General features: G+C 42.0%; 1 protein-coding gene across 1 annotated transcript in view; it reads left to right on the top strand.

Moving 5' to 3' along the window:
* Nucleotides 1-17,521, top strand: part of AHCTF1 (AT-hook containing transcription factor 1) — a 2,707,103-nt gene that overhangs the window by 1,895,711 nt on the left and 793,871 nt on the right. Inside the window, exon 27 of the mRNA XM_044058692.1 lies at nucleotides 1,918-2,016. Coding sequence (XP_043914627.1) covers nucleotides 1,918-2,016 — 99 coding nt within the window. The remainder of the gene's footprint in view (nucleotides 1-1,917; nucleotides 2,017-17,521) is intronic.

The raw sequence follows: 17,521 nt of genomic DNA on the forward strand, positions 1-17,521 counted from the left end.
TTGTATCTGTTTAGATCAGCAACTGGAAACTTTCTGTCATCAGGCTGCTATGTAGAGCAACACACAGCAGTTGTCATGTCTAGTTGTCTGTTTGAATAAGTGGAGAAAATATGCTGAGCAGTGATCCCACCATGAGGAAAAAAGACAGGAGAACAGGGATGTCAATTCAGGCTTGGACAGTCTCCCTAAACCTGAGAGCATGGAACAGAGAAGACAGTTCCTCAGCCCCTGGCTGCAAAATGCCATGGTACCTATAAGGGCTCTGGTTATGCGCCTTGGGAGATTGCCACACTTTCAGCTGAGAGTATGTCCTCCAAGGCCCAGCGTACTGTGATCTTTGTCAGGCTGGAAACTGGTTCATAGCTAACTGACACCTGTTTCATTATTGCATTAGAGAAGGGAAACATCCCTATTATTTTAATCAGAGAAAACACCCAGTATTGTAGAGCAGAAACTGATTCCCAGCTGCACATTTCCACTAGCTGTCCAAGGCACATTGTACCATTTTAAAATACTGTTTAATCCTGAGGTGCTAGGCATATACTCACTCTACATCCCTACCCAGGGTTCTTCTGATAATTGGTTTAACTTGAACCATTTTTTTAATTCATACAGAACCTGCAAATCAAACCTAACAAATTATTAATTTTGGCAACCCTTACCACCAAAGAAGAAAAGTGAACCTTCTACAAAAGTGTCAGACTCTGGATAGAGAGGTACTCATTATAGGTCTGAAATGCTCTCCTGTTTGGGGTATGACATGGGCTGTGAGGGCACCCTATTCTAAGCCCCCCCTTTCCAAGAGAGGGCATCTTATTCAGATAAACCCTTTAATTAGTAAATGATCACTTTAAATCTGAAATCAAGGAGGTCTTGCATGCCAAGAAAAAAAAAGGGGGTGTATATAAATACATACACACACACACACACTATCTGTCTAGCTGTCTCTCTCTCTCTCCCTCTCTAGATATATATATATATATATATATATATATATATATATATATATATATATATATATATATATATATATATATGTAATGTGTGTGTGTGTACACACACACACCAAAAAGGCTTTGAGACTGCAGAGCTTTCGGCCTTCCTCCTGCAAAGTCAGCCTAGGTTGGTTGATTTCCTTTCAGCATCCCTGGAAGTAGATTTCTAGTCCCTGTCCCTTAGGAAGACTTGACTGATTTTGTGTGGTACAGTATTTCATATAAATATAAAAATCCACTGGCTGATCCAGTTGTGGTTTCTCTGAATGTTACAAAATGGACCAAGTTGGTTCCAGGTATAAGGACTGAGACAAGTCCCTTTGTCAGCTTTGTAAAGTGTAAATGTGTTTCATTTTTAGCGTAGAGCTTAATGCCAAACTCGGGCTTCTGGTAGGGGGCATTTTTTTTATTCTCAACTCACTGGATCACATCTAGTATGTAATGTTTGCCTTTTTATAAATCTGTTGATTTTAAAACAGATTTCATTTAGTAATCGTTCATAGATTCTTCTTATGACTCAAGTAGTAACTGTGTTGTCTTGAGGGGGGTCACAATTTACTCTATCTGTTCATTTGTTTACCTGTGTAAAATACGGCATTTTCACTAGCCAACTAAATACTGATCTTTTTTTATACTGCCAGCTGTGCTAACAAATTAGCTAGAATTGAGTGCCAGTAAATACTTGATTAACATATTATTGTTCTATATTTTGCTCAACTTGACCTTGTATTTCTGCATAAATCAATTTGAATAAAAGGAACGCACTTTAGTCTGTGCATATGTAGTTTTTAAGGAACGTAAAGCTGCAAGACTTGAGCAGAAATTTTTGCATATTTTGGTACTTTGATAATCCTTATAGCCACTGTTATGTTTGCCAAATTGTAGTAGTTAAGCCATCACTTAATTTGTTTAATATTTTTAGTTCGGATATTGAAGATGAATCACCTTCAGCTTCACCAGTGGAGCTTCCTGATGCATTTGTTGGAACACCAGTCACTACATCATTCAAAAGAATGTCTAGGTAAAAGATATTAACCTTGTTTTAAATGTATTTACTCTCGTTTTGACACTGCACATCACAAGATGTATTTAGCACCTTGCCTACTCTGGTGACTGCTCAGTTAGATCTTTTCTACAAAAATGTTTTCAAAGAACTTTGTCTTTGAGGATAAGCTTCTTGAACAGTTTGTCCTTACTTTTGGGCTATCACACAAGGAAGTACTTTCATCCAGTTTTTCACCACTAGTGCTGTTCCACTTAAATAGGGTCAACATAGGCCTCAGGATGATTATTTTTTATGAAAATAAGGTGGTATGAGACTTCCTTAGAAGCAGTGTCATCAGGTGTATCTACTGCTAATGTTGCCTCTAGAAATCCTTGCTAATTTTTTTTTTTGAATTTTGTTAATGTGTCTGTCATTTGTGGTGAAGAAAATGAAAAAAAAGTATTGTTAACAGATGATGTGATGTGGTCAGTCTCTCCTTTATTCTCACTGATGGGTCAGATCCGATCCATCAAATCCATCTTCCTGAAAAAAGCTGAAGACCTTGAGGTTTTTGAAATGGCAGAGACGGGTCCGATGGATTGGAACCGACCCATCAGTGAGAATAAAGGTTGAGCTGGACAATACACATGGAATGTTATGGTAGGTACATAACTTTTTTTTCCTGTTTTTGAAGTGCTGCTTCCTGAACTTGGGTTCAGTTTTTCTCATTTTTGAAGGCTGGTTTGTTATGAAGTCTGGCATGTGTGTAATATATTTGTTTGCATGTGTCTTGTATGAGTATGCGTGTATAAATGTATTACTGTCATTTATTCCTGAACATTTGTAAATCAGCTTTGAGCATTTCCTCATTATCTTTCCGTCTTGTAAATTAGTTGTGTTAATATTTTTTATTCTGTTTTTAAAGTATTTCCTGAACTTGGCATGTTTGTTTCCTGACATTTCAGAAGTCTGGTTTCTTATGAAAAAATCCATAATATAGGTTCATAGGTTCAGCCCTTTTTTATTTATTATGGGTGTTTGATAATTAACCTTGAGCATTTCATAGTTCTATTTATTCCTTGTAATTTGTTTTGTGTGTTTATTATAAGCAAAATGCACTAGAGAAGGTCAGTTGTAGTACCTGTTGACTTGTTTCACATGTAGTGGAATGTTGTCAGCACTGTAAATCTTTTAGTAAGGCTGTTGTGCTGAAGACTAAAAAAATGTCTTTATAGTACAAGACTGGAAAAGAATACATCTAAAAAAGTAAAAAGAAATACCACCATGCCAGATGCTTCAACTGGACTTTGTCTATAGTATATTCATAGATTACATAGATTACTACTAGGCTAACTGCCCTCATGGACTACTTTAAGCCTAGCCACTTGCCCCCTGTGAGAATCATACCCTGCACCTTGTGTTTCTAAGGTAAGCACCTTAACCATTACACCACCCTCCCACTGTCTAGCTGCTACAAACTTCAAAGAAAAATAATGACAAATAATAATAGTCTTGTAGAGGCAAGCTCACCTTTGAAGGCTCCTTGTTAGGGTTTAGCACTCTCCCTGTAGAAGTCAAGAATCCGTTTTGTTGACCAGAACTGTTTGGAAGAAGAGCATAATCCTGAAAACAGTTCTGGAACTAACACAGTTTCCAGCCCTTCAGACAGAAAACTGGAGTTGAGTAGGTACCTGATCCTTAGGCTTTGGAGTGTTTTCTTTACAGTGAAGAAAAGCTTCCTTTGGTTGAACAGTTGGAGGAGATCTTCAAGCATCAGCAACTTCAGGGCATGAAAAAAGCAGGACCTTGCTTACGTAGACTTTTAAGGTTACTCTTATGTTGTACCCAGCCTGCCTGTTTTGTTTATTTTCTCCCCACAAACCCCAAACTCTAGATGCATTGCCATGATGTCTGGAGAAAGGCTAGTGAAGCATGACATAGCCTCACTGTGCTATTCATTTTTTTCCTGCCATTCATAGTCCAGTCTCAGTCTTTTTGTTTAACATCTAAGTGAGTTTGTTTCTTGGATCCCTACTATGTGCCAACCATCAGCCATACTTTTGACCTATGGGTTCAATTCATTCTTCACCAGGCTAGAGCCTTTTCACACCCTTGAGATGTTTTACAGCCCATTTGTTCCCTATGATGCAAGAAACCTTTACAGAGACTGCCATTTGTTTAGATATTAGAGCTTTTTCCACTTAAGTCTTTTGCCTACATTGATGTGTCTGCTCTCGCATACAATTTAGGAAGGCTACCTTCACCGCTTGCAAAATCTATGACCCTTAAGTCTCTGCTTTCGAGGGAGCAGTTGATTATTCATCCTTCATTCCCTGGATTGGCGAGCTGCTTCAAGATGCTCATTCAAACCTTCTATTACCTTGGTTGTTCCAGTGTCCAAGCCACTAGTCAAACTCCAGTCAGGGATTCATGCCTGTGCACCGCAGGAATGGCAAAAGTCTTTCCAAATGCACCATTAGCTACAGTGGATATAAAAAGTGTACGCACCCCTGTTAAAATGCCAGGTTTTTGTGATATAAAAAAATGAGACCACAGTAAATAATTTCAAAACTTTTCCCACCTTTAATGTGACCTATAACCTGTACAATTCAATTGAAAAACAAATCTGTAAGGGGAATAAATACAAAAAAAGGAAAAATGTACAGTAAGCTGGTTGCATAAGCGTGCACACTCTTAAACTAATACTTTGTTGAGGCACCTTTTGATTTAATTAAAGCATTCAGTCTTCTTGGGTACACACCTGCCATCGGTTAGAGACTCTGATTAACCCCAAATAAAGTTCAGCTGTCCTAGTAGGATTTTCACGACATTTGCCTGCTACAGCAAGAGCCATAGTTTGCAGAGAGCTTACAAAGCATCAAAGGGATCTCATTGTTGAAAGATGTCAGTCAGGAGAAGGGTACAAAAAAATTCCACAGCATTGGATATACCATGGAACACACTGAAGATAAGTCATCAAAAAGTGGAGAAAATATGGGACAGCAGTGACATTGCAAAGAACTGGACATCCCTCCAAAATTGATGAAAAGACCAGACAAAAACTGGTCAGGGAGGCTGCCTAGAGGCCTACAACAACACTGAAGGAGCTGCAGGAATTTCTGGCAATAACTGGTTGTGTACTACATGTGACAGTCTCTACCGTATTCTTCATATTCCTGGACTTTTGGGGTAGGGTTTCAAGACTGAAGACTTTTTTTACACAGAAAAACATCCAGGCCTGGCTATATACATTGTCTCCCAAAAGCATGTGGAAAAATGTGTTATGGTCTGATGAGACCAAGGTTGAACTTTTGGTTCACAATTCCTAAAGGTACCTTTGGATCGAAAACAACACTTCGCATCACCAAAAGAACTCCATCCCCACGGTGAAGCATGGTGGTAGCAGTATCATGCTTTGGGGTTGCTTTTCTTCAGCTGCAACTGGGGCTTTAGTCAAGGTGGAGGGAATTATGAACAGTTCCAAATATCAGTCACTCTTGGCCCAAAACCTTCACGTGTCTGCTAGAAAGCTGAAGAGGAATTTCACCTTTCAACACGACAGTGACCCCAAGCATACATCCAAATCAGCAAAAGAATGGCTTCACCAGAAGAAAATTAAAGTTTTGGAATGACCCAGCCAGAGCCCAGACCTAAATCCAATAGAAAATCTGTGGGGTGACCTGAAGAGGGCTGTGCACAAGAGATGCCCTTGCAATCTTGACAGATTTGGAGCACTTTTGCAAAGAAGAGTGGGCAAATATTGCCAAGTCAAGATGTGCCATGCTGATAGACTCCTGCCCAAGAAGACTGAATGCTGTAATTAAATCAAAAGGTGCTTCAACAAAGTATTAGTTTAAGGGTGTGCACACTTGTGCAACCAGCTTATTGTACATTTTTTATTTTTTTATATTTTACCCTTAAAAGATGTTTGTTTTTTAATTGAATTATACATGTTATAGGTCACATTAAAGGTGGGAAAAGTTTTGAAGTGATTTATTGTGGTCTAATTTTTTATATCACAAAAACCTAGCATTTTAACAGGGGTGTGTTCACATTTTATATCCACTGTACCTTACTTTGCAAGCCAGGATTCACACCAGTCCTGCCTGTGCTGCTTGTGTGAGTTCAAATGCTGTTGCCTTCATCTCACGCGAGCCACTTTGGGGGAAGACTAGAAACATACTGCATTTCATTTAAGATAGTGTAGTGCTGTCCCATTGGAGGCATTAGCACAGTGGCCCATTGCATTTCCCCAAGCCAGTGCTTACAGAATCAAATTAAAGTTAAGGAGAAGTTGGATGGAAGTCACTTCCTATTCTGTTCACCTGTGCCCTTGACATTCTGTGTTGCTATTTCCCTCTCATCTAGAGAGGGATTGATGTCATATCATTCACTAGACAGTGATGAGCAATGCAGCTAAGGAAAACTGTCTGTGCATGTATGCCGTGATAATTACATTGTCTGTACCACCACTGAGCAGTATGAGCATGCTTACCTCCCTACCCAGGTTCTCCTGTAGATGCCGTTCAAGACCCTCTGGCAAGAACTCAGTGGGAGCATTCACAGTCGGGGACTACTTGGTTCTCCTCTTCCTCACACAGTAAATCCTGAAGGGTAGACTGGTTCATGATGAGAAGAGGGTTTTGGGCCCTTCCAGATCTGCAACACCCAGAACTGAGCAGTTGTCAGTTTTTTATCTTTTGGGATCTCTCCTCACTGTAATAGTGCAGCTGATCTGATTTACAGTCAGGGAGCAGTAAGTGTAGAGCCTTACCATGACTTCTGCAGTGGAGCTTCCTCAAAACTCACTGTAGTTTTGACTGTGGTGAATGCAGTAGCTAGAGAAACAGAATGTACAGAGTATGTGCCTGATCCTGAGCATGATAGTAACTGAAGCTGTATTGTTTTAAGGATGAGCTTAGGCAGGTTATCTTCTGTGCACCTTTGTAGGTAAAAGTCCCATTGAGCAATCTTCCCATCTGATTAGGGGCCTGGGATTTTTTTTTTTTTTAAAGCAAGTCTCTGCTGCTCTGATTATCAATGTTCTTCCATATCAGTTCAATTTTTAAGGAGGTTGAAGTCCCATTTTCGAATAAGGAGAGACTGGTAATCTTATTGTAATGGTTAAGTTCTTAACTTCTGCATCCCATGCACAAGGTACACTGTTCAAACCCGATTTCCAGCCAATACCTGTGTGGAGTTTGCATGTTCTCCCAGTGTCTCTTGAGGTTCTCCCAATAGACAGGCTGGGTGTTTCCACCTCAAGTTCACCCACGAATAGAATTGTGGGCAGTAGCACAGACTCTAGATGGTTCCTAATGGGGGAAGAACAATATAGACCAACAGCGTTGAGCATCAGCTGTGGTGTGTCGTACTAGCCACTCAACAGTGTAAAAACTGAATCTAGATGATTCGGTCACGTTGACTGTCACCAAAAATGGGCATGGATATTTGCCGGTGTTCATAGGTAGGTACTAGGCTATCTGCCCAAAGGCATTTATAAGCCTAGCCAGAATGTGTTGGCTTTTGCTGCCCTCTTAGATTAGTTCCCTGTGCCTCTGTTAAGCAGAGCCACTGAAGTGATCCCCGAGGTAAACTTTCTGTTTCCCATCCACTTGTCAAGGTTTCTTTTGAAGAATGTTAGCGAGGAGCTCTGCCTAATGTAGATTGGGATCTTGTCCCAAAGCATGGGAAGTCTCTGGGACAGGAATCTATCCCTCCAACATGTCCTATTTATTGTTGTGGTGAGGTTTAGATCCTTAGAGCATGTGGCTCGAGTGGATAAGGTTTTCTTTAGGTGGAGCATGTCCATCAATTCTGGGTTGGACATGGCCTTGCATGTCAGGCAGAGATCACCTCTGAGTAGGCGGTATGCAACCGAGTACAGCTGTAGTTTCTTCAGTTGAGCTGCATAGGGCATCTGTTTGAGGCCAGTGATCCTCTTGGTGAGGTACTTCGGTAGTCTTTCCAGCTGTTGCAGGTGTCTTGTAAGGTACATCCAAATGGGGCGTTGTACTCTATGATGGCTCTGATGAATGATGAGTAGAGGAGCACAATGACCTGTTTTGATCTAGATGCGAACCCTTTTGTGATTAGGTGGGCCACGTAGAAGGATTTTCTAACCACTTTGGCAATGCGATTATCAAAGGTGAGATTACTATCTACTTGGGTCCCCAGATCCCTTATTACGTCTTCTGTATTTAGGGGACTAGCACTTATGTGGTAGTTTGTGGGTACTTTTTTTTTCCAAAGGGGATGACTATGCACTTTTTGGCATTTAGCTTCAGGCCATGATTTTGACACCAGGTGTCCGTGTCAGTGAGACCCTTTTGGAGGATGTCTGTCAGCAGGTGAGTCAATTATAGCCCCTAGTTTGCAGTCATCTGCGAACTTGGTCAGCCATAGTCCTGTGCTTGCCTGTACCTCTGAGAAGTATATGCCGAACAGGAGGGTTCCTAGCACTGAGCCCTGGGGAACTCCACTTGTAACCGGTTTAGAGTCAGACCTAGCTCCCGCAACTCTCACCATGTGGGTTCTGTCCATGAGCCAGTTGGCAACTAATCTTGTGACATAAGGGTTTATGTACAGACTGGTGAGCTTGTCTATAATACCAGAATGGGGAATGGTGTCAGAGGTCTTAGCGAGGTCTAGGTAGGCTGTGTGTACCACCTTTCCCTCATCTATAGCCTTGGTAACTGTCTCAAAGAAGTCCACCAGGTTTAGGAGGCATGATCTGCCCTTAACAAAGCCGAACTGGGTAGGGTCCAATGTTTGGAGGTTCCCAATGTCTCTGTTAATGAGTTCCATGATGATGCGCTCCATAGCCTTGCAGACCAAGCTAGTCTGGCTTATAGGGTGATGGTTCCCGGGGTCTGTTGTGGCTCCACCTTTGTGGAATGGAATAAACATTGCTGTGTGCCACTCTATGGGTACGTAACCTGTGGAGAGGCTGAGTTTGAACAGTGTGTTTAGGTGAGCGGTTAGTTAGTCTTTGAGCTCGTGTAGGATGCAGCCTGGGACACTGTCTTGTCCCATTGATGCTGTGTTTTTGGCTTTGGAGAGGGCTGTTTTAACCGGAGTGTCTGTGATTTCAGGGACTCTACATTATTCTGGTATGGTTATGGGCCCTTTTGGGGGTGAGAGGGGTGAAGTTTTTGCTGAACTTGTCTGCCAGGATGTTGGCAATATTGGTCAGTTCAGTGTATTTTGTGCCATCCTGCACTAACTCCGAGCAGATCTGAACATTGCCACTTAGATTCTTGACATAGCTAAAGATTGACTTGTGGTTATCTTTGGAGCCCTTGGCAATTTTTCTTTCAAAGCTCGCCTTGGATGATTTTATGAGGGATCGTAGTTTCTTGCTGATACCGATCAGGGATGTCTTCCCTTCTTGGGATTTTACTCTCTTCTGTACTAGTCTCCTCCTCCTGTTGTATAGCTTGTGTATGGCAGAAGTCCACCAGACTGGTTTCCTTTTCTTGGAGGAGTGAGTCTTGGTTTTCCTTGGGATGGCATGATCCATGCATTCTTGTAGGTGCCCGTAGAATGCATTAGTAAAGGATTTTGCAGCTTGGGCAGCATTATCCTTCAGCATGGGGGCTTTGAAACTTTCCACCTCGGTCTTAAGTAATGTGAAGTTTGCTTTTGAAAAGTTTTTCACGGTGGTTTTCTTGTCCGGGGGTGGGGGTGGAATGTGGATATCCAAAGTGATTTGTTTATGGTCAGATCTAACCAGCGAGGGGTTGACCTCCGGTGTGGAACACCGGTCGCCCATGTTGGTGATGACCAGGTCCAATATGTTGTCACCTCTGGTGGGAGTGCTGACCAGTTGAACCAGGGCATTTGAGTTTATAAATTCTAGGAAATGTTGGGCAAGGGAGTTAGTACTTGAGTAGTTCTCCCAGTTAATGTTTGGGTAATTGAAGTCACCCAATATTAGGGTGTTTGGTAGGACCTTTATGTTTCCCAGTGTTTCCAGAAACGTGGAATGGGGGTCCTGGGACATGGTGGGTAATCTGTAGCAAGTTACAATTTGAATTGCAGTTTTGCCTTTTGTTAGTTGCATGTGTATAATCTCTGAAGCATCGTACTGTGCCACTAACCTGGAGGTGTGGTTATCCTTGACGAATATGGATACGCCCCTGCCTTTTGTATTTCAGTTTGGGTTCTGTGGCCGAAATGTATGGTATGAGTTGTAGCCTGGTAGTGCTGGGGTGCTCTCAGGAGCCTTAAATCAGGTTTCTGTTACTGCACATATATCTATTTTCTCCATACTGAGGAGTGCCTCGAGTGGGTGCATTTTGAGGTTTAGACTTTTGGCATTGAGTAGCATTACCCTCAGTTTTTTGTTACTTGTGCTATTTACGGTGGTGGGTTTGTCATTTGAGCCTTGCCTAAAAAAGGCACTATGGGTGTGGCAAGAGCCTTGGCCAGTATTCGAAAGCCTATGGGTGACGGGTGCTAGCAAAATAGCGTGGCTTGTTGAGCATGTCATCCCAGCCGGACAGACACTGGATCCCCTTTGACACCAGAAACTTAGCCAATTGTTGAAATTGAGAATTTTTTCTTTATACCGTGGTATCATTCTTGGTGAGGGCAGTATGCTACTCAGGGCCAGGGTCATACTGGCCTGGGCTACATGATCAGAGAGCTCTTCCATGTCTCTTCATGTAGTCCAGGGAGGTATAGCTCAGATAATTCACACCAACATGGACAATGACAGAGTCATTTTTGTACTTGTTCTGGAGTGGCCTGAGTGCTTGTGTTATGTGGCGGATCCTGGCACCTGACAGGCAGCTAACAGTAACATTCTCCTTATTCAGCCTAGTGAGTGGGATGTCAGTGTGCCTGACTAGAGTCACCTGTTACTAATATGCTGGGTATGTTATTTTGCCTTAAGAGCTGTGATTGCATGGCGCACTGGTTCTGTGAAGTATGTGTTTCATGGTTTGTGTTGGGGACTGGAGGTTGCTTGGATGTTTGCTTTGGAGGTCTCTGTTGGTTTTGCAGATTTTTATTTAGAGCCTCCGAGTATGTTTTCATGTATTTGTGTGTGTTTTTTGTCAATGCTGCTTTAATGGGTCTCTGTGAGACTGGTGATGTTATGCAAGTATTTCCCTTCTCGTCTTTACTGTCTGATCCAGTCTTGTAACAGGCAGTTGTAACATTGCCTCAAAATGCCCAGATTCACCAGTTGGACTGGAGAATACACCTGAAACTGTCCTTTGGACATGCCTGGATAGGTACAGTGAACTGTTTTACTGGATGGCTGATAAGGTCGAATAGAGAGCCTTGTCCTACTATACAGTACAGGAGGGTGTACTGCTAGGGTTTATAAGTGCTTGCTATAAGTTTTGAGCAAGTGCCGGGCTGAGAAATGAATGGCTTGAGTGCTTAAGTTGAAAGTTTGTCTAGTTCCAAAGGAAAAATTGAAAAGGAGACTTTATGGAGCCGGAATAGTTTTATCCTAGCTACTCGGTGCGCAAAACTGGGCAAATATGGTATTTATAACAGGGAAATGAAAGAGAAAGTAGCCCAAAATGGCCAATAAACTACTAATTTCTGGGCTGAAACCACTCCTCCAGGGACAGATAGGCTGCTGAAAGCTCCCCTCTCTCACAGGTGAACAGAGAACTTCCTTCTATCCAAGTAAGGTATGGGCAAACACAGAGGTTTGTAACACAGCCCTGAATTCAGCGCTAACCTGAAAACTGGACTATACTAGCTTAGAAATGTAGGAAACAAGTGTATGTATGTATGTATGTATAGATATATATATATATATATATATATATATATATATATATATATATATATACATACATTTTTTATTATAAAATAAAACAGATACTCAAACACTTTAAATGCACAGAAAAGGATACTTATTGTTATACATCGCAGATCAGAGTTGTAGTCAATGCCCCTAGTAATAAAGTAGGAAGAAACACAAATACAGTAAAAGCAGATGAATAAAATGCAATTTTTTATACATGTGTATGTGTGTGTGTGTATGTATATAAAACAAAAGAAAACAAACTGATTTAAACAAGTTACCTAATTAACCAGAAAAAGTCAAAACTGAGCCCTGTTCCAGCAGTCTTCAATCAGACAAGTTATAACTGCACACCCCTGCTTACTAGGGTGCAGGGGAACCTTCTCCAAAAAAGATGGCCTGGATCAGTGCTCAAGTTATGCAAACAAAGCTAGATTCAGCAGGCCTGAATCTGGTCTATTCTACAGCAACAAGCTGCACCATTTTCAGAAAGAAACAGTTCAAATAAGCAGGCACAATAAGCCTGTGACCAGAAATTCCCAGCTCAGAAGGGCAGAATCCAGCCTCTCCTCCCACAAGAGTGCAGACCACAAACGTAGAATAACTGGCCTGAAGCCCAAGTGCTTAAGCCAGAACTAATACACTTTTAGAATAGCAGACACTGGGCCTTCAATCAGCAATTCCCAGCTTAGAAGGATGTAAGCTACCTGTCTTGCCACAATAGTGCAGGCCACAAACCTTAATGTAAAACAACCTGTATGAAGCCCAAGTGTTTAAACCAAAAGACTTAGAATAACAGTTACAATTTAATCAGGCTACTACCAAGCAGTAATAAATGCAGCAGAATAAATAAAATTTGAGTACTTTTAAGAAAAGCAAAATAAAGTAGGAGGAAAGACAAATACAGTAAAAGCAAATGAATAAAGTGCAATTTTTTTTTTTTAAGTGCAAGGAGGGAGGGAGGAAGAACCTAAGTGGGCTGGCCTTCTCAAATCTTCTCTCTGTATTAAGTAGAGTGAACACTAGACTCAGAATATGATCTCACTGTACTCGGTTAAGTGAGCAAATGAGATGGACCCAGGAGGAGTGTTCTAATACCGACTTACAGGAGGGGCGGGCAATTCCAGAGCCACCAACACAATAACAGGGAGGGAGGGTGGTCAACTAACTGCAGAGAGACGCACCACACTTTTCAGAAACACACAATTAAGAAACAGAAAAAAATGAAAATACAGTACTTTTAAAACTGCAAGTTTGTACTTAACAGAATACTAAAATACACTACTGCAAGTTTCCCTCAGCTTCTAATACAGATGTTTGTAGCCAAGCAACTCTCTCAGGAGTTGAGCATAAAATGATTTCTCAAACTTTGTGGCTAGCACTTAAAGTACAGAGGAATCCCTTTAGGCTATTAAATATCAGATAACAAAGAAGTGATAACATTACCCCCTCTTATAGCAAACACACAGTGCACTGTTCAGAAACACAATTAGGAAACAGAGAAAATGAAAATACAGTACTTTTAAAACTGCAAGTTTGTACTCAACAGAATACTAAAATACACTACAGCAAGTTTCACTTGGCTTCAGCTTCTAATGCAGATGTTTGTAGCCAAGCAGGTCTCTCAGGAGTTGAGCATAAAATGAGGGTTGAAGTCCGTGGCCTACACCAACTGATGATGGGAGGGGTCTGTGTGCCCCTATTGGCCAGTACAGTGCCCACCATAAAACCCAACAGCCCTGGGTCACTAAGCTACTGGTTGGCCGGTGTCCATTTGTCCAGATTAGGTTACCTGGGATAGCTCTGTTAAGTGAAAGCTGGACCTAAAACCAGTCAATTTGTCAAAATTAAACTAAGGATTGCTAAACTCTGTATAAGTTTACTGACCGAGAACAACTTGGAAGTGAATGACATGATAGTAAGGAGGAGGTTGGACATCCTTTGTATCCAGGAAACATGATGGAGGGGCAGTTCACTTGGAATCTAGTCTGCTACTTGGAAGAGGACAGGTAAGAAATAGTGTGAGAATTGTGGTGAAGGAAAGACTTCAAAAGACAATGAGGGATGTCATCAGAATTAGAGACAGACTCATGGCATGGAGTCAACTGTACAGCAATATTCACAATCTCAGTCTGTGTCCCACAGCAGGATTGTGATGATGAGGAAGAGTGCATTCAGGCAGCAGTTGCGGTACCTACTAAACAAGGCAGTACAACATTAGTTAGTGTTGATAATGAGGGACCTGAATGCATACAGCAGGAAATGAGGACTGCATACGCCCACAGAAATAAAGGAGAGGCCTTTATAGACTTCTGTCTGCCAAATGGCTTGATGGTGTCCAGTATATGGCTCAGCAAGAGAGGCAGTCACTAGATCACATACAGGAATGGCCAACACGCATCCTAGGTAGACTTCTTCCTATAAGGAAAGGCATTGTAGTAGAATCAGCTATTGCAAAGTCATCTAAATTGAAACAAGTGCCCCACAGCATAAACAGCTGGTTGCCACTATCATCTGCAAGCAGTGGTTTGAGAAGGCTCTGCAGTCAACAGATACTAGGCTGCAAACCTGAAAATTCAGTGGAGAGAAGGCACAAGAGTTCAAGGAAATAATTTGGGCTCTAGAACCTCAAGAAGAGGAGGAAATGGATGTGTTGCAGAAGAATGGAAGTGCCTCAAAACCATTTGTGTCAGGACTGTAGAATTGGTATGTCTCTGAGCCAGCTATGGAAATAAGGTACATAAGAAAGCTGGCGGTGGAATGCAGAAGTGCAGGAAGTGCAGCCAACTATCAGTGTGTCAGGGGTGGTGTGTAACAGAAGAATGCCTAAGAAGCTGAAAAGTAAGGTGTACAAAGCAGTGGCTCTACTGTTACTAGAGTATGGTACAGAAACCTGGGCAGTAAAGGCAGAGCAGAGGAGGAAGCTAGAGGTGATGGAAATGAAGCGCCTGAGAAGGGTGGTAGGATGCAGACTTGAGGGCCAGACAGAAATGACGACATAAGAGCAGAAGCCAAAGTAGCTCTAATTGCAGAAAAGATCAGGGAACAGTTTACAGTGGTACAGACACATCTGCAGAAAAGCAGAAGAGAATCTGTTAAAGATTTTGGACATACAGGAAGAAGGTAAGAGGAAACAGGATGTGTACAGCAAAGTGGTGGATGATTGTGAGAGAAGGTCTGCAACAGTCAGGCATGAGTATCGAAGAAGGCAGGAATCAACGGAGATGGCAACAGTTCACACTGCAATATAGAAAATGGGGAAAAGGGTGGTTGATGATTATGTCTTCCACTCTGGCTTTTACAGCTCTACATCTCCTTTTCTCTTTTCTTTTCCTGGTGATACCTGGGGTTTGGGATGGTTATCATATCCCTCACCATTGTTATACTGTAAACTCTCCTCTTGCTACATCCAGCTATTTCTCTAACATAAGGTGGGATATGTTAGCCTACATGATAATAGGAACATTGGTTGCCTAGGCAAAAAAGTCCTGAAAATGGCTCTACCACAGACGTCCTGATGTCAGGAGTGAAAATTCTCTGGTATTCCAGCCACGTGTGAACTATGAGCAGGAATTCCAAAGACACTCTACTGTAACAAGTGATCAACTCAAATATCTATAGTTATGATGGATGTACAGTTGTTTCAGAAACTTACCTCCTTGCTCTTTAGCTTAGCTTCCAAACCCAGGGTTTTCATGATGTGCCTGACATTAGTGATAGCACATTGTAGAGTAAAGGGGATCTATGTTTGCACATTCCTGGATGACTGCCCTACTTCAAGCCCTTTCCAATGAAAAGACTCAAAGCCTTTACTTACACAGACAGAAAAGAAAAAAGAATTCTGCATGTGCTGAATTTCACATAGAACCTTCAAAATCAGTCCTCTGTCCCAATCAGACTGCTATATTCCTGGCCGTACCCCCAGGTATCAACCTCTTAAGCGTTTCTTCCATCGGAAAACATTCTCTCATTTCCCTCTTTCATCGTATGGGAGCAAAGACTCACTGCTCAGTCTGGCAAGTCCTCAGTGTATTTGGCTGCATGGTTCCCACTATTGTCAGAGTATCCCTGACATGAGGAAACTACAGTGTTTTCTCAGGAATCTTAGGAATCACTGTTCCCAGTCCCTAAAGCATCCTTCTATGCAGTGCTTCAAAAAGGAACTGATAGGGTGGATATTCAGCCTCCAAAAAAGTAAAGGCATACCCTTCTACCAATACCCAGACTCTGACAACAGATGCCATGCACCAGGTTCCCTACTAACTTTCAAATTGTTTCCACAACCTATTCCTTAATTTCTTCTCTGAAGAGGAATGTGGGAAAGTGACAGTGTCGCATTTTGATGTCATTACGCTGCATCCTTTATCTTAGCTTTCATTGAAGATTGATCTGAAATTGCTATTGTGTTTGTCAGAACTTTCATTTAAATACCCATGCCCCTGTGACATGTAATTTCTGTCCAGTTTAGCTAAGTTATTGTAGGAAAGTATACCCGTGGCTCATAGGAAAGGTAGTGTACAAATTAGGAGATGTTCTTCATGTTTCACTGTTGCAGTCATTACATTTGGGTTATCTGCCTTCAGCCGGCCTGAATACCAGAGTCCAAGATTCCTGCATCGGATGCTGTCCCTCCTTCCATGACGTCAGGTCGTCAGGGGTATAAAACATGCAGCCGACGCCATTACATCAGTCTTTCTTCCGAGCGGTGGCTGAAACAGAAGCAGTTCACAAGTGCCTATCGGCCAACTCCTGAAATTTATGTTTTCGAAAAAAGCTAAGTACCCCGTTGCGGATCCTATTTCTTGCTATTAACCGATGTCAGTAAAAATTAACAATTGTCTTACCTGTGGAAAGCAAATATCTCATAAAGATTTTCATTTGTACTGCATTCCTTGCTTAGGCCCAGACCATGACGTCCCTCACTGTCGGTTTTGTGCCGTATTCAACCTCCGAACTATTCATCGTTGGTCTATTTTCGCAGCAAATTATTTTGGTACTCTGTTTAACTATCCAGAATTGGCTTCCGTAAGCCATCCGACTACCGATATTCCAAAAAAATGTAAGGATAAAGACAGAGACAGACAGCATAGGTCCTAAACTGCCAATGACGCTTCCGTTAAGCTAGTCACCAGGCCACCGGTACTCAGTGAGGCGCTTTCGCAGCCCCTGATACCCGCTACTTCAGATTCGCAGGACTCTACTGAGACCCATTCGGAGTCTGGTATGCCGCGAGATGTTTCTTTGACTATGGAACCTGTGGATGTCTCAACCTTGGATAGGTCTGGAGCCCCTGTGCAGGCACCGGCTTCTGACGGGTGTATTCAGGCCTACAGACTTGCATTTTAAACAGACGTCATCGTCTTCATCCAGGCCTAAAACTCGCACCACACCTAGAAAACCGATGACCAAACTGCAGGCTCAGGCCCATATGCCTAAAAACAAATGCTTAGAATGGCTGAAGACCCTCTAAGAGACCTAGAACTGCTTTTCCTTCTGATTCTTCTGATCAGGAATCGGATATTTTTACTCCTTCTGATTACCAGGATTTGCCCTTATCTACCTATGAGGATTCTGGTTGGTGCAGAGGATTCCATTCCTTCTGCTTCCCCTCCAGAAGATTTTTCTTTTGCTGAAACCTTGCACACTCTTAGGGAGCATTTCCGCTGGGAAAGCCAGGATTACTCTGACGCCAAAAAGAGACTTAGGGAATTTTTACTCCTTCCTCAACACAGGCCTTTAGCTATCCCTTCTTTTCTGGACATTGTAGAT

This window comes from Protopterus annectens, chromosome 1.part2, assembly GCF_019279795.1.
Source record: "Protopterus annectens isolate FY-2018-M chromosome 1.part2, PAN1.0, whole genome shotgun sequence".
Classification (NCBI taxonomy): Eukaryota; Metazoa; Chordata; order Ceratodontiformes; family Protopteridae; genus Protopterus; species Protopterus annectens.